The sequence below is a fragment of the Fulmarus glacialis genome, unplaced genomic scaffold, assembly GCF_000690835.1.
Source record: "Fulmarus glacialis isolate BGI_N327 unplaced genomic scaffold, ASM69083v1 scaffold10634, whole genome shotgun sequence".
Taxonomy (NCBI): Eukaryota; Metazoa; Chordata; class Aves; order Procellariiformes; family Procellariidae; genus Fulmarus; species Fulmarus glacialis.
In genome coordinates, this window is record NW_009209934.1 from 6,134 (window position 1) to 34,111 (window position 27,978).

At 35.4% G+C, this 27,978-nt stretch overlaps 1 protein-coding gene across 1 annotated transcript; it reads right to left on the minus strand.

Moving 5' to 3' along the window:
• VTA1 (vesicle (multivesicular body) trafficking 1) lies at positions 1-27,978 on the minus strand. Its single transcript, XM_009577001.1, has 7 exons — positions 27,888-27,978; positions 24,536-24,663; positions 23,791-23,866; positions 18,814-18,925; positions 10,018-10,191; positions 7,877-7,957; positions 1-667 (listed from the first exon to the last, which is right to left on the minus strand). Exons 1-7 carry the CDS (start codon positions 27,966-27,968, stop codon positions 522-524), a joined length of 798 nt encoding a protein of 265 aa, XP_009575296.1. The 5' UTR covers positions 27,969-27,978; the 3' UTR covers positions 1-521.

Consider the following 27,978-nt stretch of genomic DNA (forward strand, 5'->3'; position numbering starts at 1 on the left):
CTCAGATAATACCCAGATAATTTATGTATAGAAAAAAGTCCTTCCCATTGTGGATCTGTCAGCCTTCTCACATGCTCTCATTTCAGGAGGAAAGCCCTAATCTTAGTTACCATTTTAAAGCTATTATACTTATTAAATAATTGTTTGAAATAATAAAATCAGAGTAAGAATTTTAACAGAACATTCTTATGCTCAAGTTTTTTACAGATTTAGCATTCTCCCATTCTGATAATCTAAATATTGCAAGATGAATTCTAACTCTTGAGCAGTGTTCACAGTACTTTCTTCAGTATTTTGCTTACATCAAGCCACTGCATTCCTATGTTTCTAGCTCCACTGTTTGCAAAATGAAAACAGAGATTCCTACTGTACCATTAATTGCTGATCTGACACTGAAAGAGTGATTTCATTGTCATGGGTGATGGGATTGAGAACTTCTGTATAATTCCACTCCCCTAACAGGTACAGTAATAAGCTGTTAGTTCTTTAGGCAAAAGACATGAATCTGTTGGATAAAGGCTTCATTCTCTGCCCGTAATCAGTAACTTGAGGGCCTTCTGTAGATTCTGCACAGCAGTGCTCACATCTTCATATTGCAAAGCACTGCCAGCATATTTGCAATATTTTTGAGCTCTGGCAAAGTCCTCTGGAGTCAAACGGACTTCCCCTGCAAAAACATAAGTATTACAAAGTTACTATAAAAGAAATCTGACTGAGGCTTCCTTTCACATGATTTCTGTGTTTTACTTATATTTGCAGTAATATTATGAAAGCCAGGCTAATATTTATGGTAATATTATAAAGACCAAGCTACGGTGTGTCTTCCGTTCATTTTTCTTTCCATTCCTATAATGCTTAACTTCTTTGGCATGTGAAAAATATAAGAGGACCTTTCTAAACACTGGTATTTGTATGACCCAGTGCTTTTCAAAAGTAAGTCAATACCTTTGAGAAAGATCTGCTCTTCATCTAAGGCAGCAAAGGAGAGCTTTTTAATGACAATAACTTATCTGTAATCATATTACAACCTGCAAGAATCAAGGACAGTGGTTTTTGTGTTTACAGTATAATTACTTTGCTCTCTTCTTCAGGAATAATACGTAGTTAGAAACTGTTCCTTCTCAACTGGAATAACTTTTCAAAATGTAGAAGCATTTCTCACTGGCATGTTTTTGCATATTTTATATTTCTGTTTTATCCAAGTAATGTTTATGTTTCCAATTTTATGCAAGCTGACTGAAAACATGATTGATCTCATTAAACGTGCCCATTTTTGTAATATCAGAGAACAGTAGCAAAAAATTTTCTCACAATATAGTATAAAACAATTAACTGTTATTTATTAATCAGAATATTTTCTTGACATAAGTTAAAACATTGGGAATTCTGCAATGCTCACACACATGCATTCAGTCTTCTAGAAAGCATAGTAGGGACTTATGCCCTAACTGGCAGAAGATTTAATATGTGAATAGCATCACTGATGTGTGCATAAAATAAAGCACAGTTATGTTACTGTCCCTCCTTCCACCCATAAATTCACTAGGAGTTTTAAGGCTAATCCCATGCCACTCCAATAACCTATGGATAAACTATAAAACCTTTACTCATGTTCTTTCAGAACAACTTAACTTGTAAAAGACTGATTTTTATGGACACGGATAAATAATTATACACAATACTAAAGAACTATGTCTTTATTTAATAGATTTCCCACACAGCATCTTATAAGCAATGAACAGATTTCACAGATTAAGAAAAAATGCATTTTAAAATGCACCATAGATTTTATATAACATATAAAAGTACAGCTTTCTAATTCTAAGCAAGGACATTAATATACTTAAATGCATTTTTTATGGTACAATTTCAGTTAGCTGGATCACTTTCTTTCAAAATAAAACTTGTTAGCAATACTGTGAGAACGTTTACTAAAGAATCTCAGTTCTTATCAGAAAATTTCTATTATATTTGCTTTTCCTTTCCTCAATCTTATTATTTAAGAACAGCTTTTGAACAAATAAAACGGAAAACCTGGGAATATTAAAAACTGTACCGGTCTGCTGGTTTTCAAAAGAACCCTACCCCAACAAAAAGCAGAAGCGTAAGCGCTCTTAAGATTAATTTTACCAATTTTTAAAATATACTCTAGAAGTCTACTTATTTTCCCTTCACTAAGTAAATATAACCACAAAATAACTGTTGAATATTGAGGCACATGACAACTTGGTGGGCTCATTATCATTGCAATGTATATTTGTTTACTGCTGAATAAGTGAAGCCACATTAAATCTCTTAAAATACATACACATGTGAGTAAAATACGTGTGAGGGAGTGCATAAACACAGGCACACACTTAGGTTATTTTGTAACCTAAATAAAGTCACAGACTAAAAGCAGCTGGGGTCAATCTGTGACCACATTACTGAACATCTTTAAGAAATTAAAAAGACCAAGTTCCCCTCAAAGTGGCTTTATGCTATGATGCCAAAAGAAACTACAAAATCATTCTTTAAAAACTGGCCAAGGCATCAGTCCAGTATTCAACTAATTTATTGGAAGGAAGCCTAAACTCACCAGTCTAATCTTATTTTTACAGTATGAGCTCTATTAATGTTTTGCTGGCATAAAGCCTTATTTATTATGAAATCTACTTCAGATGCTATTATGACATAACTTGAGGGAAAAAAGTCAACAACTTTAAATTTATAAACCAAAGTTTACACAGTAAGGGTGTTGATCTTTTGATGTGCTCAGTGGGCTCAGCTCCTACTGAAATCAGCACCTCACAATGGACAAGCAGAATAGAAATAAAACAGCTCTGTGTTATCAAGTTTTCAAAATAATGTACAACTTAACTATAATGTCTGTACTTACATCAAAGGTATAACCACAAAAGTTAGTAACTGACTTCAATTTACATATTCTAAGAGTTAAGCAGCTTTGGAGAAAAGGAAAGCAGCTTTGCAGAAAAGGACCTGGGGCTCCTGGTGGACACCGATTTGTCCATGAGCCAACAATCTGCCCTTGCGGCAAAGAGGGCTAATGGCATCCTGGGCTGCGTTAGGAGGAGTGTTGCCAACAGGTGGAGAGAGGTGATCCTTGCCCTGTATTCAGCGCTAGTGGGGCCACACCTGGAGTACTGTGTCCAGTTCTGGGTTCCTCAGTACAAGAGAGAGACTGACATCCTGGGAAGAGTCCAGCAAAGGGCCAAAGATGATTAAGGGACTGGACCATGTCTCATATGAGAGGCTGAGAGAGCTGGGACTGTTCAGCCTGGAGAAGAGAAGGCTCAGGGGATCTTATCAATCTGTATAAGTACCTGAAGGGAGGGTGCATAGAGGACAGAGCCAGGCTCTTTTCAGTGGTGCCCAGTGACAGGACCAGAGGTGGTGGGCACAAACTGAAACACAAGAGGGTCCTGTCTGAACATCAGGAAACACTTTTTACTGTGAGGGTGACCGAGCACTGGCACAGGTTGTCCAGAGAAGTCGTGGAGTTTCCATCCTTGGAGATATTCAAAAGCTTCTCTTTTGAATTAACAGTGACATTTTTTCTCAAATGTCTTCCTTCAGTGCTGCAAATTAAACCATGGGGAGAGTGCAGGGGCAGGGGGAGACACAAAGGACATGTTCCTAAGCAACTTGTTTTACAGGACCCTTGTTTGAGCAGAGGGGTTGGACCAGATGACCTCCAGAGGTCCCTTCCAACCTCAACCATCCTGTGACTCTGAGCTCTAAAAAAGCCCAACAACATTGAGATGGGAGAAGTATATTGTATTTATCCTGAAACAAACCTGCTTCTGTGTTGATCTGAAATTATTAGCACAGTAGTTGTATTTATTACTGAAATGTGACAGACACATGGAATCCATAACTAATGTCAACAAGCATGATTCTTTTAGTTTAAGAGGAACACAAAATGAAAACCAAAAGACGATTTGACTAGAGATGCTGAAAATCACATTAGGAAAAAAAGCAGTTTTAGAATGAAAATAATGTGTATTTTACATGATGTATCTGCTTCTCCCTGGTATCCTTTTCTATCCATCAGATGTTTTTCCTTTTTATGAAGTTGGCCAAATACAAGGCAGTTGATTTAAGAATATTTTAATAATGCAACTTGGTGTATAGAAACAGTGATGGCAAAGGTAACTGAAATGATTTTTGAAACAAGATGTTCTTTTTTTCCATTAAAGCACTTAAAATATTTGAAATATAAATCCTCAAAGATTTCTTCTTAAGATCATGAAAACACGTAAAATGTCAAATTATTATTTCTACTTTGTGTGTAGAAAACCAAACATTATTACACACACCACTAGAATGGACAAATGGTTTCTCTATACTATGCCACCTGTGGAAGGGAACATATGGTAATGTAAGAATATTTTATAAAAACTCGTGTGTAGCACAACCATGAATGCGTTTAGTGTTAGCAAAATCTAGGGGTAATAAATTTTTAAAGCAAACTAACACTAAAGAAGTGCATGCACACATTATACAAAGCTGCTGTGTAGCTCTACATTCTGTTGTCAGAGACATTAACCAATGCTTAATTGCATAAGCTTTGACACCTTCAAAAGTCAATGTTAAACTCTGAAACCTGTTCCCACAAGACACGACAATTATTGAAGGATTCACACTGACTACAATCAAAGGAATACTGTTACTTTAGCTTAATTTTCTTTTGATAAAATATTCCACTCTTCTCCACCAAAAGCTTCTCTCCCTTCATAGCATTATTCAAATTGCTTCTCCCATGTTATGGGAAGGAAAGAAAATTAATGATTTATTTTAAAAATATACGTTTGATCTTACTACCAGAAAGAGTCTTGCAGGAATATGTGGAATATCCTGTTTGGCTATGCCTATACTAGTACATTCAACAGTGCCAGGGAATGCGTCTCAGCACTCACACTTGACTGTCTACACTGTCAAACTGCTGGAACAGACTCCAGTATGGTTTTGGCCCATGCAAACTAGCACTTTCCCAAACAATTCCTGGGCACGACTTGTGGTTAGAGCAGAGACCATTCAATACTGGCAGCCTTCACAAACTACCTTGTTTAGGAGGTTTAAAAGTTTAATAGTATGGATGTGAGTGGTTCTGTGCCAGCTGTTCTCAGTGTCAAATATTTACAGGCATGTATAATTTATTAGTATAGACACAGACACCATGTCTAAATTGTGGAGCAAGTGTGCTTTGCACTGTGCTAGCTCTATGGATCTACTGGAGGGCAACACTGATCCCTCCTTCCCGTCCAAAGGAAACTTCAGTTTTATAGAAAAGGTGCATACCGAAGTCTAACCTCAATACGCAGCCAGGATCTAGCCTGAATATATATGTTACAACTCAAGAACTGGGGAGGGCTCCTGGGTCGCACAGTTTAGTATGTCTATTGTGAGAAACAGGCATTTCTAGATCTACTTACAGGTCAGGGAACAAGGCTACTATAGAACAGAGTAGTGTTGGCATAAAAAGGACTCCTCAGTAGCATGAGGAGAAGATACCCGCCGTTACTTTTACACGTAGGGTAAGAGTAGGAGGATGCTTTGGGTAATTACCAGACGTGCATGACAGGATGGTGACAGGCAAGGACAAACACTTTCCATTGCTCTCAAGCTTCTTAATACTACGCACGCAAACAAAACTGTTACTGTATCTCTGCTGACTGACATATCCCTTATACCCTCTCAAACTCCTGCATAAGTGACAGCATATTTTCTAAGCTTTCAGAACCGAGGCTCTGTAATGAGCTGTATCACCTCTTCAGGTGCACTTCTGCAAAACTCCCTCACAAGAACGTAACACTTTAAGCTGTTACAAGACGCAAACTTGTAGAGACACAACAGATGTGTAGAGGAGGAATGCAGGCATGCAAATACTCTGCTTAGATCAAGTTAGAGATTCATCACTGTGCTTAGCAAGGGTCTTAATCTCTTAATTACAGGATAGTAGTTATTATGAATTCTCACATACACAGGGTATCTTAATTAGCTCAATTCCTTTTTATTTATATTTACGTACTTATTAAATCAGGCTGTCACAGGTAGCAATGCACTGATACTATCCAGGTATTGCATAATGGAACTTCTAATACTTAATGAAAAATTAAAGTTTAAATCAAAATTATGACATTTTTGACAACTAGAATTAATCATTCAAACCAAGAAACAATGATGATTAAAATTTTCAGAGTAGTTATCCAAAAACCTTTTAGAATGAACTGTCTAGAGGATCATGATAAGGTGGTTAAATATGAAAGCTTTGCTGCCAAACACCACAAAATTTGCTTTCCAACTAGCAATTACTACGGTAAAGCTTAAGTAAAGCCTTCAGTTGTTTTGGTTAAGGAGCTACCGAAAGCCCCTCAACAGCCCCCAAAACTCAAAAACTATCACCAACTATCACTAAGTTTAAATGGTTCAGCTACAGGTCTGAGGTATTGTTTTCAATAAAATGAGCTAACTGTCACATAAGACATTACAGTAACATGCCAGACAAACAACAGGATATCCCTTTTGTTCTTCAAGAGAATACTAAAGGTTAATGTGTCTCTATCAAAGGTAAATTTTGTAATTTTTATCTTTTTAAGACGTCTTCTACAAAAATGGCTTCCTAATATATTAAGATGGACACATCCTTAAGCGTTCTTATGACAGCAGGCTAAAATCAAGCTAAACACTGGATTCCTATTATAGCATTCCACTGAAAAATGCTTTTTCAGTAAAGCTGGTATTTTAACAAAGACACCCTCTTCAACAGCATAATAAACTAAAATACTAACTAAATATTTGTAAGTTACAACATACAAGAAGATACCTATCTAAACTCAGTAGTCATAACAGGCAACATTTGACTGTATCTAGTACTGGAACTTAAAACATGAATTACGTATACTATCAGCTTTCCCTGGTGAGGATAAACTATAGGGTAGAATGTGAACAGATTTCATACCAGGACTTCTAGACCTCCTCCTCACTCAACATCCATGTTATTTTGCCAACAAAAATCTGATTATTACAAACAGATGTAACTTCTCTTTTTATTATCTCTATTCCACGAACAGAAAAATTCCTAGAAAACAGTTAATAATTTGTCCAAATGCACATCAGTGTTCAAATTAGGATCTAGGATGATTCCAGCTTTATTGTCACTCATTACTCTTTCACAGGCCATGGTTTCCCTAAGTTAGTGTTTATGTGTGCAGTTCAGAGCATGATATATGCAAGCAGACAGAAAATACACGTAATACAGGTTATTAGTGATTTTAACATCAAAAACAGATGGCATTTTAAAAGATAAAAGCCTTGATTAAATGGTACATTAAAATGACATCATTCGCGGTACCTTATAAATTATTTTATTTAATACAGATACTACTTGTAATCAAGTAGTACACATAACAATTATGCTGCAACAGAAAACGCCACTGGAATGTCGTGATTATTTAATGAATTGAATAAATAACTTACGTACTGATCCTTAGAAGAAATTTTAAGTAAAGGGAATGTGTATTAATTACCAAAAATATAATTTAGCAAGGCCATCAGGAATATAGGCTTTGCTAAGTATATCAGAACCTCACCTGAGAAGCAACAACATAAATCATAAAAAGCCTAACACAACACTCACTCACTGGTTTGAAAAAGTCAGATAGACAACACTAATCATACATTGTAGCAAAGCTTTCCGAACTATTAAACTCTTAGCAACACAATGTTTAGGTGATGTCCATTCTTTTTAAAATTTCTGAATTAGCAGCATTCAGATAACGTTGACATTGTTTCTCAAACTTCTTCCTTCAGTGCAGGGGAGACATACAGGACAGAGCATGTCCATGTACAGACAATACAAATGCCACCACCTTACCTGCAGACTGAGCACTGTAAAGGGAAGGATCGACTAGAGGAATATTCTGAGGAGCAGGCTGAATGGTGTTACTTGTCACTCCTGCAAATCAATGCAAAAAATTGGACTTGGGTTATTTTTATTTATAGACTTTAAAAGTAAGCAGACAAAATAAGAAAATAGAACAGGTAAACTTAATGACTCAATGATTTTTAAATTAAGCAGCTGATAGCTTCCCAATTCTGAAAGTTTGTAACAAATAATTTTACAACCCTCACTTCAGACTATGAATGTGTTATAAAATAATACAGAAGAATTTACAGGCTGTCATTCATTTTATCAGTACAGTATTCCACAGAAATTTAATTTCAAGCATTAAAAAACGTAAGTAAATACTAGTCCAAAAGACACTGTTACCCTAGAGTATTGAGGAAAACCTGCTAAAGAAGAGTAGGAATAAATTTTTATATCTGAAGTTTAAATTCCGCCTTTTAGTATCAGAGAGAGTCTCCATTATTGTATTTTTAAAGCCCCATGCCTGCCATCTCAGGCTTGCAAACTATCTCCTTCCTAATTCCTTCGAAAACAATTGGTGAGAATAAAAAAAGCTAGCTAGGCTTAAAAGGGAAATGGTGATGCTAGAAGAAAAAACAGCACTTTACGCTGTGAAGCATTCTTGTATCTGTGTTCACATTGTAGACACTCTCATTTGCATTGATCCAAAACTATATTTTTGCAGTATGTCCAGAACATACCAGACTAACATAAAGTTATTTCTACAACATCTGCTGTGTAGGAAGGTGATACAATCACTTTTCTAAATTATCTGCTATTTCATGGAATGACTGACGGGATTAAAATTAAGTAATGCAAAGAATTCATGTATTCCAACAAGGTACATATTCCATAATTTTCAGATCTGGTAAATATAGAGGGCTAAACATTTACCTAGGGTGAATGTAAAAAACAACACTCTCCCCTTCCCAGACCCCAAAAACCCCACCTATCTGAAGGATTTCTCTTTGATAAAGCTAAAAAAAAAGAGCACCCTGAACTTTTCATAGGGTGAAGCATTTTTAAAATGAGAAAGTAAAAGAAAAGGTAGGGCTGTATGTGACAAAAACATCTCATATGTTCTATAACACGTCTTTTAAATGCTCATCTACACATCTTTTAAATGCTGCCCAGGGAAGTGGTTGAGTCACCATCCCTGGAAGTATTTAAAAGACATGTAGATGAGGCGCTTAGGGACATGGTTTAGTGGGCATGGTAGTGTTGGGTTGATGGTTGGACTCGATGATCTTAGAGGTCTTTTCCAACCTTAATGATTCTATGATTCTGTGATTCTGTAACATAAAAATGTATCTGAACAATCAAATGATCACCAGGATTGAAATCAAGAGCTTTTAATTTTTTAGTCTTATTAAACATCATTATAAAAAGGTAATATGAGGTGAAAAAGTTGTATTCACAAATCATTTAATACAACTTTTTTTTTTTTTTTTTTAAAAATACAGCAACTGGGAAGAACTTTGGATTTTTAAGAACTTGGTTTTGGTCCAAAAATGACACAGAATAAGAAGGAGGAGCCAATATGTTTAGCAGCAGGGAAAAAAATTCCATTAATAATATTGTTTGAAGTCAATCACGCTAAAGCACTTGCATGGGAAAAGGAGCATAAACCAAATAGAAGAAAGGTATGAATGGTACATCACGCATGATTGTTACAGTATTGTAACAGTTTCAACACTATGTTGCATATGTTCCCACATAAAGAAGAGCAGTCTATCTGCACAGGAAAAGCTAAATATGAAATGAAGTAATACAATTTCATCTATCAAGTGAAAAATTCAAATGGTGATTTACAGTATAGATGTTGCAATGCATGATCCTAAGGAAGAAAAAAACATTCTGTCTGCAGGAACACTCACTCTTTCAGTCCATATCTCTCTTCGGGCAAAATGCTCCAAAACATGAATTACGTATTTTAAAAATGATAAAAAACATAAAAAATATTTCCGATGGCATTTCTACGATGTTAATTTATGAAGTTGCTTCTGCCATAGAATACCTATATTATTTTACTTCATATGTAAAGGAAAGAGGGCTAGAAGTCGCCTCTCATGAAAGGCATAAATTTTTGAGGTGTGATTCGGACATACCTGTGTTATGAGGTACTTCAGCTGGAGTGTTGGCTGGTGCATGGGCACCTGGTGGTATATGTATGCCAGTATAATTACTAGTTGGTATGTTGTTAGCTTCATACGTAGATGATGATGTTGGTTGAGTTGTTCCACTATGGAGAGAAGATGACCCTGCTTCTTCTCTTTCAACATCTGCTAAGATGACACAAAATAGGAATTACTGAAAGTCTTCTGTACAAACACTTGCTAACTTAGGCTTTCTTTTAAAACCTCCTTTCAAATTTTTGTTAGTAGAAGAATTGCCACCACAGGGTGACATAAAACACTTATCAACCCAAACCACCTACAGTTGATCTGACGAAGTAAAAAAGCAATGTACCATAGGATGAAGATCTCGAAACTCACATACTTTCAAAGATCTCTTCTGTTTAAATTGAAGGATCATCTCATTACTGGTCTGAATACAAGCAATTTGTCTCATTAATACAATCCCTTTTACTTTCGTGTACTGCATCCACAGCAGTTGAACAAGATACTACAAATATGCAGTAATCTATATTTTAATATATACATTAACCAGAATATGGAAAACTGTATTTGCCTTACAAACTCTTCGTAAAAAGAAAGACAGTGCCAATCCTTCCACCCAATATCAATTAAACAAACCACAAATAAGTAACAAAAAAGGGGAACTTTGGGAAAGTAATACCAAACAAGAAAATGAAATGCAGCTTAGCTGAGTCATAACTGTATCTAGAACAGTTAAGAGTACATAAAGCACTATAAGAATAATGAGGTTCAATATATCCCATAGCTTGTACAAAGAACATATATATTATTTTTCAATCTAGTCATGTTCTTAAGGTTCTGGTCTAGTTTATTCCATGTTGCTTTGAAGGCTAATGGTCCAATTTTATTATGCTAATGACCCAGTTAATTTAGAATATGGTTGATTTCTGGTCCTTAATTTGAATTCAGTTCAATTTAAAACCGCTAATTTTCTTTTCCTGTGTATGTGTTCCTCTGTATCTATTATGTCAGGTGGAACAAGCACAGTTTTGGGAATGGCTTTGTTAGCAGCCAGTTCTTGAAAGGGAGCAAAATGAATATGGGAGCACAAAACTTGTACGTGTCTAGAACTGGCAAAAGAGATGTTCTTTCTTTATGAAATCCACACTGATCTTCAACTATACAAGACTATGTGTTATGCAAATACTGCTTAATAATTAAACAGCCTACTATTACAAATATTGCTATTACAAATATCGGAATTTTTTCCCATGTAAGGTCCTCTTCCTCTCAGAAAAAGTTCAAGTACTACCTTTACTAAAAATGACTAAACACCTTCTAATTCACAATACTATTTACTACCACAAAAGGCTATAATGTGGAGTAAAATCAACAGTATTGTTATTAGGACATTTTTACTGGACTTTAATAAATAGTTAAATAATATATTTTTGCTTTATATTGCAAAGTTGTAGTAGTTTACTTTCATTCAGAACATCCAAGTACTAATAAATTCACAAATCCCCCACATCCACAGTCTAATACCAAGAATCTTTATTTAAAAGTATTAAAAAGCAAAGAAACCTAGAAGCAAAGTTCTGTCAGGAGTGTCAAGCACTGCTAGCAAAATTTAATACAAAAACACAGAACATGGTAAAATTTTTGTATGTTACTCTTGTGAAAATTACTTTCACTTGCTGCAACCAGTAATTCAGGCTGTGTTTTTATGAAGCTATTTCTGCAGACAAACATCTGGCAGATTTCTGGAAGTCAAAGGATATCTTAAGGTGCCAGATTTTTCCTTTGCTTTTTTTTTTTGCTAGTAACTCATACTGCAATATCATATGGCTAACATGCATAGAAGTAAAATTAAATGTGTTAAAACTGGTAAAAAAAAAAGGTGAGATTCAAAAGTAAACACCGGATATGCTACCTTTTAAATAATAATGTAATGATAGGAATAAGCCATTGGTTGAATGCTATATTTTTCAGTGTTTTTGGTGTTAACTAAAAAAATTATTTTAAAACAGTTTCAGAAAATAACATTTAGTTTAACAAAATCCCAGATGTACTGAACATAAGATAAATGAAAAAGTTACGCACAACACTCATCATGCTGTCTGAAGGTAAGGCTGCCCAAGTTTACTTGTAACACTGTTATCAACTATTTATAGCTTGGTCAGATTGTAGCCATAAAGTTGGATTTTCCATGTTGGGTGTCTGTCTGTCTACTACTGAGGCTAGTATTTTGGAAAAGCTGTTGTAAAAATTACTAAGCGACTTTTGAGAATGCAGGAGTGGGAGAAAACATGCTTTCATTGTACTTAGTATCTCAATTAAGAGAAATTACCAGACTTAAACCATTAATGCGTTTATTCCTTTATTCTGCCCCCTGCAACTTCCTGTTGCCCTTATCCGGCTCTTCAGTCCCATTCTGATTCTCTCTCTCTGCACCAGGACTTATCTGCAACCCTTTGCCCCATACTTGTGTCTGTCTTGCACTACCTCCCAATCTTCTCTCCAAGACATTCCCAGTTTCAGCTTCAAATTTCCTCACTGCATAGTTCATGGTCTCTAGTCACTCCTGTAAAAGTGCAGTGCTGTCAGCAACACTAGTCATGGAAGATAGGAACTCAAATGGTTAAAGTCTGGCAATGTTATAAACAAAAAAAGCAACGAAAAAAAGTGTTAGAAGTGCTGAACACCCTTAATAACAGTGCCTGTAAGAGGCAAATTCACAAAAGGGTGACATACTTTTTCATCAGGCATATGTATCAAGAGATCAAGCTCAACTGTTTGATTTGCTCATTATGCAATTGGCAAATGTTAAACTGTATTAAACATAAAAGTAGCTTTGTTTAAATTCACTCTTCTTAGGTGTTTAAAGTGCCCAAATGTCATCAAAGCATTGTAACTATTCTTTCTGCAAAGTAAATATTTAAAATATTCTTTATCAAAGATTAAAGCATTAGAACCATTTTGAGATATGTGCTTGCAGTATTCCTGAAGAGTTTTAAAAGCAGTGCTAAATAGAAGGATTTCAGGCTGCTGGAAAAGAACATCTAAGTCAACAAGTTGTTTTTAAGTTCTGTGGTTAGAACATCCATAACATTATTGAAAAACAAATCTTCTCCAGGGAATGGGAATGAACACTAGAAAATTCAGAGAATTAATTTCTCATAAAGCAGTAATAACCTAGAATTTAAAGTTCCTTGCAATTTGCTTAAGGATGCTGAAATACTAGGCTGTGAAACAGTGACACAATTGTTTCACGTCCAGTTTCAGCTCCAGCTGAGTTTCTTGTCTTGGAACCTCATCAGCCTTTGTGCTTGGATCCCAGCATAATGAATCCATGTGCTCTTTAGTTTTTCCTCAGAGCTACAGTATACCCAGACTATCTGTTTGTTTGTTTTTAAAAATTATTATTTATTTATTGAAGGCAAGACTTTGTGGCATAAAGCTGATACCCCTGGCCCCATAATTAACTGTCCAAAGATACTTTCATATAAATAGAGGATTCTCAAGGCTTAATGGCATTCCCTTGTCTAGTGTAAGGAAGCACTGATTATGACTTAACTTCAGCAGCCTGGAACACTAAATTTAAAACCAGAAAAATTTTTATTTTTAAGGAGTACAGACTCCTCCAGTTCTCTGGACTCCTATTTTTAAGGAGTCCAGAGAATTAAAAAGGTAATCTATTAATTTTAATTTAAAAACATTTTCTTTTTCTCATTCTGCTGCACTGTTTCTCTTTAGCTTGAGATGTTGCTAAAAGATGCACAACGTAAGGTTCTATTGGAACACTGCTTTTTAAAAAAATATATATACACATATATTTTTTTCCACAACACTGAGAACAAAAATCCATCAACTTTTCATACACTGTTCTTTCTACTAGTTGGGACTATAAAGGTTTCCTGGAATTCTGCAATATAAATGTGGAATAAAGTGGTGACATTTAATGTATTTTACTATGGCTATACCTTTTCACTTTTCATATTTGAAATTACATTTTTAATTTTTTTCCATTAGGATAAAATCTTGTTGGATGACCTAGGGCTACTGCTAAGTGACCTTTATGTGTACTCTAGAACTTGTATTCCAACTGCATTAATAAATCAAGCATGTCATTTTAAGGTTTCCATGGTGGCATCCTGACAAAAGCATCCATAAATCCAACAGCAGAACTGCATAAAGCATGCCTATGTTACTGTAAAAACATCTCCAAGAGTTACAGTATGGTTTTCAAGAATCACAAAGAAAATAACACTTTGGAAAAAAATGGTAATTTGTCAAGCTACAGAGACCTAGTTTCACTCTGTTTAAACAGACTTTTTCCACTTGCAAGGGGAAGAAGAAAATGAGCAAGCAGAAAGGAATGGGGAAGGTCCAGCTGTACATTCAAACAATGCTGCTTTTCTTCTTATGGTGCACAAAGCAAGAATTGACACTTTTTTTACTGATTCTTCTAATAAAAATTAATTTGTATAAAATTATTGTCTTGGTTGTGTAAAGCATTATGGACACCTACACTAAGGAGTTAATTTCCAAAAATAAATGTCAAAAAGTATTTTTCATTTCATTGCTCAGAAAATAAGAGAGTATGAGAAATTCTCTTACTACACGAAATACAAGTCAACAAATACAAAGATATTGCCAAATTATAGATATTGCAGGCTCCTTATCAATAAGGATGTTAAAATTTTGGCTCACTCAGCATTTGCGTCCCTTTTAAGTTGTGTGTAGACATTACTTGTTAACGAAAACAGCAGTCTTCACCTATTCACACTACTGCTTGTAATGACCTTCAATGAATAGTAAGGATTTGAGTTAAGTCTGAATTCTACTTTCCCTCCTAGAGTAGTTTCTTTTGCAGCCTTGAGCAACCTTTGCCTCCACATTAATAAAATTAAGAAAAAGTCTATTTGCTTGCTGCTGAGGAACAATTATTGTTTCTACACAAGCTGCATACACAGATTTTTTAGCAAAAGCTCTGTAATCTTTGCTTAAAAATTCTATTTTTGTAATTGTTTAGAATTCATAATTCATTTCACATAATCAGGTGAGCTTTGTAAACATTACCACACTATGAGCCAGAGCACTAAAAAGCACTCATTTAAAGCCAGAAATCTTTAATTGGGCTATTCATTACATTCACTGTAACAAAAGATTTTTTCCCACATGTTGTCTTCTCTAATAAATTATCAAACTGGTGTAATTTGACTTACAAAGATGTGGTGATGTTTGCAGCTGGAGTTGCATCATAAGTCTCTCTCACTACAGCTGCACCAGCAGTTAAAAAAACTGCCTTGAAAAAGATCGTATGTTGATGAAGAAATTAGTTTGCTAATGCTTCACTTCAAATACAGCTGTGCCTAGATTGGAGCATATTTCAGTGGGTAAGATAGCCATTCCGATGTGTAAATCTGTAGGGCATCTTTAGGTAAGGAAAGCATAACAACAAGAATAAACAGGTAGCTTCGAAATCAAGTTGTATCATATGCATTATTTGTTCACTAATATTTGGATTTACTTATGTTGTAGTGTTTGTAGAGTATTAATACCCAAACAGTATTTTATCCAGGACACTGCAAAGAACTTGTAATTGGCACCCAGGCTTTTAGACACTTTTAGACAAAACAAAGGCTAACAATAAACACGGATAGATGTTTGGTACACGTTCTCATTAAAAAAATGGTGACGACATATTTTATAATTTTAAATTTTTTTTCTTTTTTATATGTAATGGTGGCCAGTAGATATAAATGATGAGAGATTACACAGTGGAGAGCCACTTTTCAGACTTTTTTGGCTAAATTTGAACCTCAGAAGCACTCTTATCTGGCCCTCTCCCCTTCCCACCCATTGATTCTCTCTTTCATATACAACTGACTGATTTTTTCGAAGAATCATAAAAAGGCTGAAGGATCCCTTGCAGGTTAGCTGGTCCAATTCCTCACTCATAGCAGTGCTAACACAGATCATGCTGTTCTGGGCACAGAATGGCTGAGGTTGGAAGGGACCTCTTGAGATTACCCAGTCCACCCCCCCGTTCAATCAAGCAGGGTCAGCTAGAGCCAGTTGCCCAGGACTGTGTCCAGTCAGGTTTTGAATATTTCCAAGGATGGAGACTCCATAACCTCTCTTGGACTCTCTTTTCAATATCTGACCACATTCATGATAAAAGTTATTTTCCTAATAACTAATTCACATTTTCCTTGTTGCAACCTGTGTCCATTGCCTGTTGTCCTTTCACTATGCACGTCTAAGAAGAGTCTGGCTTAGATCTTCTCTACACTCTCCTGTTAGGTATAGTTTAAGACAGCAATAAGAACTCCCCTTAGACCCACTTAACTTCACCTTGTATGCCATGTTCTCCAGTTCACATTTGGAAGACAACAGAAAACTCTCATACTTCAAGCAATATACGACTTCCTAACAAGGTGGGGCTTGGAAGGAGTGAATAAGGCTGCCTACCTTCTACGTCCTTATGGTTTGCTCACAGTCTGATAAAGGTGGTAAGCTAGACAGTTTTTATTCATGCTACTTTGTCACTTTTTATCTTCTGCTGCACATTTGTCTTCTGCTAAAGAATCAGTCAGTGGCTGCCAAGTAGAATAGGATGCTATAGCTTACTGGAAGGACCACCAGTTTAATCTTTCTATAAATAGTAGGTCATGCCCATTCTCCTCTTTCTTCACAAATGAAGAGGAAAGAAACTTCAAAATACAAGATCGCATGATGAAAAGATTGACAATCAGAAGAGAAACCAGTTTTCTAATGTTTTGACATGTTTAAAATAAAACCAATGTGCAGAAAATTACAAGGCTATTCATAACATATTTGAATTACAAGTTCAAACTTCAGAATGGAAATGAACAAATAAATACTTGTGTGTGTGTGTATATGTGTGTGTGCGCATGCGCACGTGTAAATATATGGATCATATGTATTAATACATATGAACATAAAACTTTATGTAGCCTCTACAACTTACCTAACAAGTTAGATATCTCTTTTGCATTGTAGATTTGTTTATTGTTCCTTTTTATTAGAAAAATGTGTATTACTAAATTCAAGCTTAAGTTAAAGAGATAAAGAGCATTAAGAGCATTAACTCTTAAAGAGTTAAGATAAATGAGCATCAACTTAAGTGACATTTAGTCAAGCCACAAAGTCTTGTATACTAGCTCAGAGGGAAAATTTCAAATTGTTTAATGTTCTTGCTTGTTTCATTAGGTAAGTGAAGAATTATACATAGAGGTTATTGTCATTGTGCAGAATTAGTCTGATTTAACTTGCATAATGAAAATATCCATTCCAAAGACATCCTATTTCCATAAGAGATTCACATTTAAAATCTGTATTTCAAGTTTCTGCGCTGACTGGGGAGGAAAACGAAGAGACCCTTATTAATGAAACTGATCACTATCAAAAACAACTGGTGAAATGCAAAAAGAACTAAGTATTCATAAAGCATTAAGTATAGAAAAACTGCGAACAATGGAAAAGTAAACGGGTGAAAATATTTTGAAAGTTAATTTAACAATTACATACCGTTTTTATTTTTATGTGTTTCAGAAATGCATCAGTTTTTGCTTACATTTTGCAATAAATAACTGAAAAGCATGGTCAGTTTATAGAACATTAATACTATTATCTGTTTCAGCAGTTTAACAAAAAAGTTTTGTAAGTGATTTTATTCTTGCGCGTATCTGTAAAGCCTCTGGATCTATACTTCAGAAATAGGTTGACATTATAAAGTTTAGAAATAATATGGCAGCTCTGTTTTGATTGCTTAGTTATTTTTAGTAAAAATACACATTATGACATAAGAGAATGGAGTTGTCTTTCTCAGAATAGGTTAGGATGTGATCAATGTGCTCTTGTAAGACAGAGTCTGCTTAGTATGTGTTCTGTTACTTCATGGAGAGGCTAGCTTGCGTCTGCTCACAGTGACTGTGTCTGTCTTAAAAGAGCTCTAAATGAGAAAGGTTTGGATGCCCCTGACATTTACGGAAGAGCTAAGACTTAAATTAGCAGCAGAGTTTAGACAGGTCTGAATGCATTAAATAGAAGACAGTAAAAGTTACAGTTTGGGAGGTTTTAAACAACCGGTTCTGATAAACATTCATTTTGGGTGGCCTTGGAAATCACCACTTTTTATCTAATAGTTAAGAAGGTGTTCGAGGAATCCTGTACAGGAAAGTCAGGTAGCCAGAAGAACACAGGGAGTAACTAAAAACACAAGGAAAAGCGGGATGAGTGAGAAAGTGGCAGGAAATCCTATCTAAGGAGTAGGCCATAAACCTATTTTGAAAACCACATTACTATATGGGGAGGAAGGGGGTGTCTCACAATCAGGTATTTGCTTTGAAGCTGCATTAATTGACAATTGATCCATTTTACTGTTTAACTCCTGAGAGAGGATAAGCTGGCAAAGGGATCATAACTTTACAGAACAGATTTAAAAGGAGGACTGTGGGTAGCATTAAAGAAATGCACAGTTCTGGCCCAAAGGTGACAATGCCTTCTTAGAGAGTAGCTGTATTCAAAATAATAATCTCCACTACAGAGGAAAGAAAAAAAAATATTTTATTAAGTAAGTAAATCAAATAGTAAAGTCCAATAAAAATAACAGTAGGAGAAGCAGAGAAGAAAAAGCAAAAGGCGGTCCATTGTGAATGGAATGTTAAACAGGGAAGCTGTGCTTCCTGTGGGATGCTCCTTGAAGAACTGTGCACACTACCATTTCAGTCCTGGCCCAGTCCTTTGCTCTTTTAAAAAGAAAAGAGAAATACATACCGAAGCTCTCTCCTTCCATTCCTATAGGCCCAGGCTGAGGAGTCTCTCCGTTCTTCAAGCAGTTATGAATGTATGCTGCCTTCCACCTGGCGTACTTCCTGTGCTGGACGTTCTGGGGAAGGGAAAAGGCCAGCCATTTTAACCACTCACTTCTGCAAATTAATGCATTCAAAACAGAAATATAAGCAGGTTTTCGACCCTGAGAAGAGATTATAAAACTAAACTGCTTTCTCTGCTATCATTTGACACCCTTTTAAAGATAAACAACACATGTGAAATTAATCAGTGAATTAAAAAAAAAAAAAAGAACAGCTCTAACAGGATCTCGGCATGAAAGCAACATGTGGAGATCTTCAATTAGTGCAGCATGTCAGGAAAAGGAAATAAATTATACCAGGACCATCTAGTGTGAAAGACTGAGCACTGTGTAGTAATTACTGATGTGAAATAATAAAGAAAACTTCCTATCTCCATAAACTTAGATGATTATTTACTTCAGATTTAAATATCTGAAACTTAAAATGCTACTCCTGCTGATCAATAATATAAAATCTTTTCTAATTACACTATTTTACATTTTAAAAATGTATTTAAAAGCATGAATACAGAAAGACTGCTGTAGTTGCCAATTAATGTGGCGTGTGGGGGATGTTCTAGGACATACAATATTTTGATTTAATATCTTCACAACATAGCTAAAAATCAGATGAAGAACTTTATCAATACATAAACTACCTGCAGAGCAAGGGGTTATGATAATAACAACTTTAAATAAACTGTTAATGACAAATTTAATAGTTCCCTTATTAGAGAAAATATTAGTACTTCTCAAAAAAATTATTATTATATTGACAGTCAGTATAATTTTTTGCCAACTTTCATCTTCTGAAATGGTGTCAATATGAAGCAATAACAGTGAGAAGCGAATCTGCTGCTTGCCTTTCTGATTCCGATTCCATTTCCACGATAACAGTTTGAAATTGAAAAAAGGTGGTAGTAACTTCAGTATTTAAAGAAAATCAACATGAGTTTTCACTATTTTCAGTTTCTGGGAAAAAGAAATTGAGGAAAAGCATTTCACCTGGTTTTTCATAAATTCTCCTTTTCATAAAACATGAGTGATTGAAATAAATGTCAGAATCTCAACTATTTTGAGATTTTCCATTTCATTTTTTAAAATATACTTTACTGTTCTTAGGTACAACTTTAATATGTCAAAACATGAAATGACGATTGGCCACTTTATATCTCCTGCAACTGTTACAATAGTGTTTATTTAATCCAGGAGGAGTTCTCAATTGTTATGAGAAATCTTAAACCGATTATGCAAATCAACTACTTTGACAAAAGTTGTAAGAGAAATAACCAGTTCTGACAGTTATGAGGGAATAGATTTCAAGGAACAAGGCTGAATATAAACAGAGATGAGAAGTGTGGAAGGATGAGTGCAGTAATTTGGCCAAGTAAACAATGCGGGTTAATAGCGCGTTTCACACCAACACCATCACCTGCAAGGTACTGGTGAACTCAAATTTCCACAGTGACAATCACAGGTAAAGTGGTTTGGAAACTGAGGTAGACAGAATAATCTCTCTTTAAAAGTCCTGACTGAAATTACATCCAAAGTTTCTGAAAACTAATAAAATGAAATTCAGAATTGTACTTCACAAAGTCTATTGCACTGTCATCTAGAACAGGGTATAGAGCGACAGTGTAATGGATATCTCCAGCAAGCTCCCTTGTTCATATTTAATACATTATTATCCACCAGGATGCTCATGCAGCCCAGGAGAAATCCTCATTTTCACAAATAAAATATTCTCCAGAAAGAAGCCTATCCTAATGACAGATTTATTAAAATACATTCACTATACCTCAGAAAGGAAAAATACAATTGCAAAACAGGGATTTCTGTTAAATACTTTCTTTTAATAATCTTTCCTGGCTGGATAGTGTTACAGATGAATTCTTTTATCATTCACAAATACACTAGAAGCCACAAAACGCAGAAATACACATCCAGGGTATGGTACTTTTAGAAAAAAACATTATGCAAGATTTAACAGCCCGTACATCTCTCCTCTGTTCTAACACTGCAATTATTTCTTGATAAAGTGTGAAGATGCTGTTGTATCGGGTGTCCGTGCCCAGGTGCCGGCAAAGGGGGGCGGCAGGGGTGTCTGTGGGGAGAGGCCAGGGCTGCCCTCTGCCAGACACAGCCAGCTCCAGCGGACCCAGCAGGACGCAGCTGAGCCCCTCAGCCAGGCTGGTGGCACCTCCGGGAAAGCGTATTTAAAAATGGGCCAAAAAAACCCCCACCAAAACACTAGACAGAGAGAGGAAAAGGGAACAAAGAGTATTTGATGTGTGTCATTACGCATCCCAACTGCAAAGCTTATCATTCCAGAACTCAGAACCTAAATTCTGTTGCTTCTAGTTTGTTTTTAATGTGCACTGCTGTCCCTTTTCGGAAGGCTGCCCTACTGTATGAACGTTACTACTAAGGTAAATGAAAATACTACTACTATCACACAGCTTCTTACTGATCTGATGTAAGCTGTGCCTTGTTAAACATGTCTTCCAGAAAATCCTTTTGCCTAGTTCTAATATTGAGATATGGAACACTCACTGTTTCCTGTGACACAGTCCATTCATACTACCCAACAATAAACCACTTGCCAATTAAAAATATACATATTATTTACAATACCCATCTTCTGATTTTAGGTGTCAAGTATCTGCCTTCTATGCCTTCTGCTGTTGATTTAAAAACCTTTTAATAGTTGATATTCCATAAATATGAAGGCAATTACATGCTGAAAAGACACACAGATGGTCTGAATAATATGAATGGATAGAAAATTTAGATGTCTTACTATATAACCAGGTGCCAGGCTAAGCTTACTTCAGGCTAACAAAAGCTTCTGCAAAAGTCTAAGACAGTCACATGTCATATTTGTCCCATCATTCCTTCATGTGACACTGGATAAGGAAACCATTGAAATGCAATGATGCTAGCCAGAAGTGTAAACCTTTTACTGTATTTCTTGTACGCTCTCTTTTAACAACGTCTTCACTGATTAAACAATCAAAATGAGATAATTCTGCTTCTTTCCAATTACAAAGTGCTTTCGTCCTTTCAGCATCAACAAAAAACTCCCACATTCAGTAGTAAACATACCATTGCTAGCATTCCACATTGACATTTATAACAATTTTTTCCATCTACAAGGATTGCTTCAGGACCTCTGAGGAGTCACTGAATCAGTGCACTGTCCTGTGCACTGGATTCCTACAGTCTAAGATGATTGTCTTTTCAGTCCAATTCAATATGCATTCACTCTCTGGCTCTAGGAACCGTTATTATTTGATATCGTAAAGGATGTCAGGGTGCATAGCAGCCAGTTTTAAGAGAACACATGAAAGAGCAGTCTTACTTGCGCCTCTTGATAGATGAAAATTGTAGATTGGTATAGTCTCAGGCTATGGAAGATGTTGAATCTTGCAAGAACACCTGGCCGAGTGCTCTTCTTGGGCAAGACCTATCTTTAATAGTTAAACTTGCATTCCTATATGTCACAGTATACAAGAAGTGCACCACTATTAAAACCATTCTTTTACCTTCCTTCCAGTCTTTACAAATGAAAGTAGCCACAGTGACTGCATTTTAAACTGAACAAATATCCCTGCATGTTAGGCACACTTATCAGATTGGTGATTTACATACAGGATGTCAAGTCTGTGAATTCCAAGCAGGGCATGGAATAGTTTGGGACCAACACAACCACGGGCTTGTCATGGGCCTGCAAAGCAGCAGAACTTTTGGTTTCTGAGGCACTTTTACTGGTGTAAGCGTGGAAGCCTACAACACTCAAGCATGTGAGAAAAAAATATTTCTGGATTACCTGTGTGGATTTAGGTGTCCTGAGACACATTCAGCACTTACGTTATCAGCACTTCCCGATTTTGTCTCATATTGTTTAGTGTCATTGCTGTTTCTTATTTATTCTTCCAGGTATTTCAACCTTCCTTTAACAATCTTTGAAACTTGTCTTCCTGAGTCAGTAGCAGCTTTTTCTAATTTTTTTTTTCTTTTCCAGAAGTTATCAACCATACCATGACATTTTCAAAATGAGCTTCTCATTCAGTTAATTTCACAAGGAAACCTCACTTTTAATTTTCAGAACAAGGAATACTTTCTTAAGAGTACCTGCTCCTCTATATCTGAGATTAATTCTTCTGTGGGGCATGAATAACAGAGAGCAGCTGACTATGCACCTAATAGAAAAGTTTGTTTTAAAACAGACCAAGAGATTATTATGGTATGCCTTAAGTAATCATGATCTTGTTCAGCCAAATCTGGAATGCTTGTTTGATTAAAAAATTACCTGCCATAAAGAGCACCATGTTAGTTACTTTAGTAGGTAATTTTTTGAATTAAAACATTCATGTCCTAACAGCCAGAGAGCAAGCCATTTTTTATGAAGTAAATTCATATTCTTCCAACTTAACATATCACCTTTTAAAAGTGAGGTTTGTGGCAAAACCAAAAATATCTGTTCTAACTAAGACTGTACACAATTCCACCTCAGTTACTAGCACTAAAGTTCTTGCTTGCAGGGTGGAAAAAGCAAAGGTGGAAAAAGCCAGGAACCTTGCATCATTTTTCCCTGTAATCATTCCTACTTGCTCAATGTAATGCTATGTGTCCCACAGTAATAACCAGACTTTGCATCTCTGATACTCAAGTCATGAAGCACCTTCTAACAGGTAACAGTTATCTAATAATATAATTTATTTGAAATACTTAGCACAATTTCTGACTTACTAACATGTATTTGATTACACAATTAGAACCTCTGTTCTTTGAAGCCCATATTCACAAATTATAAAAACAACTTTACAGAACTAAACCAGTAATTTGCACCTGTGCTAGGAAAATCAATCAGATAATACACAGACATCCATACCACTTACCTCTTCCGAGAGCTCCCCAAATACTGTTAGAACGTCTATCAGGAGACTTGCAGTATAAAAGGACTTTATCATGTTTCTGAGAAAAAAAAAAACAACCCAACATTTCACTAACTTGGTAATGTCAGTCTCTCAGTATCACATTTTAGAAGTTGGCATTTTAGATCATACTGGCTTATTTCAAGCCAATCATCACTAATTTTTTTTCTTTTAATCTGATGTTACAGAACTTACTTCACAATGTTTAAATTTAGTGATATATTAGCTAGTCTCCTGACTACTATGCAGAAAGTTTTCAGTATTTTTTAAAGCTGCTCATCTGTTCTGCACTTAGTTTCTAGTTTGGAATGTTCAGTATAGGACATCCTATATTATCTTAGAAAAAAGCCTAGTAAGTCACCAACATGCTGTAGTAATTGCTGAAAATCAAACCACATAATGTATCATTGTAACTATTTTAATATCACTGGACAGTAAAAACTATAACATGCTTGATGCCAAGCTCAGTATTAGCCTGGGGTTTTAGGAGGCTTGCCAGTAGGTGAGCAACCTCATAAAGAACACAAGGAGGATACCAGTTAATGTGTGAAGTTAGAGACATACAAGTAGTAACAAATCAAGTTTTCTGAAAGAGAAATGAATGCATTAAAGCACAATTCTTGTTTCCAGTCAAATTAAAGAGTTTGGATATTCAAATTTGCTGACCAGTATCTTAATTCAGATAGCAAAACCAAAGATTTTCACCTACTTATGAAATTGCCCAGCTCTGTCTTCATTGTCTGCATACAAAAACATTTTCAAAGCATAATTCTCCACATGAGCAGAACCAACAATCTCCTGAGTAATTGCTTCATTATCACCAAATTGCTTTTTCATCTGAAAAAAGTTGAAAAAAATATGTTCATTACTTTATCAGATCCTAGCAATTCTGCAATCTAATTCAAACACAAGAAGAAGCTGCTGATTTAGACAAAGCCAAGTACAATTTTAAAAAAAAACCAAACCAACATACACTTTAATTATTTCAAAAATCTCCAGCTTCTAACATAACAAACGCTAAAAGTAGCATCCTAAAGAGAAAGCACACTCTTTTGGAGGGAGAAATATTATGAGTAAGTAGCTCTGAATACCATCTTCAATCACAAAATACTTAAAAAAACCCCAAACCAAACAAAAAAAAACTGTTAAAAATAAACACAACTACAATATCGTGAAGGAATTGCTACAGATATTTTCCGTCTTACTATCCGAAAGACGAAGCACTCTGAAGCCTGTGTCAGGATTCAACACAGTTCAATTGATAAAGTAATGCATGCTTTACAAAGGTACTGTAGGTCACTGTGATTATGTATCTTTTCTCTTGGAAGCTTATTTCGCTGCAGTTCATTACATCTTTCAAAGGTTCTGAGCCCTGCCTTAACTGGTCTAGTGATCTATGGATTTACTGGAATTTTCAGTGTAAGCAGTGTACTGCAATTCAAAGACCTCTTTTCAAAGACATTAAAGTATAAGAATCCTCAAGTTTCCTAATAAAAATCAGTAAAGCAAATAACCTTTCAACAGTTACAACAGGTGGATTTACAGCTTCTGAATAGGCTTACTGTTTGCACATAAGGAAATCTCAGGTTATCCTTAAAGAACAAAACAAGGAACACTGCATGATACTAACCTGCAGCATTTATTTTGCCAAAAGATTTAAAAACAATCTCTGAATGAATTTTTCACTGTGGTGTGAAAAAATTTAATCATGCAGGCTGCACTTGCATATTTTTTAGATTGTTGCCAACTTTTTAATACATAGAATGTTGCCAGCAAAGTTACTTGATTCCAGTAGTGAAATATAAACTCTCCAAACAGAACTTCAAATTTGAAGACTTTTGTCAAACTCATACTCTACAGTTTTCAAAAAGTATTTGTGTTTTTACAAAGTGTAATTGTTTTTTTTGTGAGCGTACCACGATTTGTAAGTTGCAAGATATGTAACTGAAATGAAACACTGAATTAACTGAGGAAGAAAATGATTTGTTTATATATATATTTCACCAGCCTATATATACATCTTACACTCAGAAAGTAACTTATTACTATACTTGATCTGACGTTCAATGGAGATGATTTCAAATGCACAAATGACACTCAGTTACACACGCGTCTAAAAATATTAAAGTTAACCAAGTTGTTTACTTTTGTAATTACCCCTCACATGCTCTGTGATTCAGTACAGCAGTACTGATGTTTTAAATGATGATTCATTACTTGAACCTAAAATCAAGCAAATTTGGTTTAATTTTACTAAAAACATTTAGATCAAACAGTTACCTATTGGAAAAGCAAAACAACACTATCATATGTAAAAATATTTCTGACAGAAACATGCATTTTGGATACAAAATCACTGTAATTAATTCACATATTTGGAATACTATGAAGTTTCTTCCAAAGAACACATCTGGTAATTTCCAGATGTATCTACACTGTTTTATTCTTTGCTACTATAAAATTCAGAATTGTTTGTAAGCTTCTGTCTTAACCTCTAAAATAATCAATTGTGGCAATGCACAGCAAGCTGCGAGAAACGGTTAGCACAGACCTGCAGCACCCCTTTGTGCCCCCTGCTGGTTAAGGGCAGACTGAAAATGGCTGCTACTGAATTACTGCAGAGGTCCAACTTCTCAATATACCCAAGCTTCCTAGCCCCAAAAATGCTGTATTAGACTGCTTAGAAGTGCTCTCTCCATCCTTCTATCACTTGGCTACGTAGGAAGAACTTCAATACCTGAGCACCAGTTGTCACACGAACAATCTTACCAGCAACTGAAAGATGAAACCATGGATTTTTGCTGGTTTTCTAGTCTTTCCAAATTTGAAACAAAAGGGGTAACTGAACACTCCAGGCAGATTAGTTACTGCAGTACCACAAGGGATCAAACAAATTCTAACAATTCTTAGGGAGTGAAGAGGAAAATCTTTCGGAGTTTTAATCTCATCTCTCCTGCCACCTCTCTTCCCTTTTGAGCATGAAAATCAGACCCATTAAAATTTGATGAAAGAACACACCAAGAAGTCACTGTACACTGGATTTTCCATTGCTAAAAAACTGGAGACAAAACATAGCAAGAAGCACAAGGTATGAATAAAAGACAAATGGTTCACATTTCATTTTTTTCTGAAGAATTGAAGGATGTTGCACTACTTCCACACAAACTCTTCAGGCATTGCTATGGCTAGATTTTGGATGGAATCATTACTACTGAACACAAAAAGAACCGCTGCTTCATTTTTAAATGTTACTTTCTGCTTCCAAATAAGCACTTAAACCTTAAAATCCACATAGTACTTCCTTTGAAACTATTGAAAACTACAGCACATGAACATAAACAGCTCCTGGAACTTAAACTGACCATCTGTACAATGACTTTACCTTTCTTTGTTTAACTCTGTTCTATTTAAGGTTTTTTGCTTCTTAATACTACCAGGTCCACTCAAAAGAGCGTGGCATAGCTATCTCTTACCCACACAGGTAAGACTGTGCTTAGAAAAATTCATAGTATAAGATCCCCAATCTCTAACAGAGGATACGATCAAAAGTATCTATATCTTTTAGAGAATGTTTTAAAAAACTCCCTGGGTGCAACAGTTTAGGTCCAAAATTTCAAAAGCACCAAGGACTAGGCTAGCCAGTCCTATAGCAGTGAAAATAACTCTCACAAACTTCAAGGAATCAAAGATAAATCAATTTAAAAAGTCTTCTAGAACTCCTGCATTTACTTCATAATGAATTATGACTTCTCATGAGAATATGAATAAAGTATTGTAATTCATGTTGTCTAGACAAAACCTTATGGCAAATATCTGCTGTATGAAATTTCGGTTACTTTTGCGCATGCATACATATAAACATACATACACATATAGCTTTATCTCCCTTCAATCCTTCTGCCAATTTATTACACACAACTTAAATTCATACAGTATGTGTGCATACAGAATAGTTGCATCAGTGACTGATGACATAGGAAAGATAGTATTTGCAGAAGCTTAAATAAAAATTAAAGTAACATCATGAATCATTTTAGAGAAGAGCAATAAATTCTACTTACAGCTTCCAATTGATCCATAAGTTTGGATAAAAATTTACGGCATTCTGGGGTTTTACTATCAATCTTCATCCCTGTTTGCATTGCATACAAA

Bases quoted from the DNA above. Each gene is read 5' to 3' on its own strand.
- VTA1 (XM_009577001.1), bottom strand. From the start codon at position 27,968: ATGCAAACAGGGATGAAGATTGATAGTAAAACCCCAGAATGCCGTAAA. The intron at 23,867-24,535 runs GTAGGTGAAAAT...TTTTTTTCTCAG, and splicing joins AGAGCTGGGCAATTTCATAA to AAACATGATAAAGTCCTTTT. The intron at 18,926-23,790 runs GTAAGTGGTATG...TCCCTTCCCCAG, and splicing joins TTGGGGAGCTCTCGGAAGAG to AACGTCCAGCACAGGAAGTA.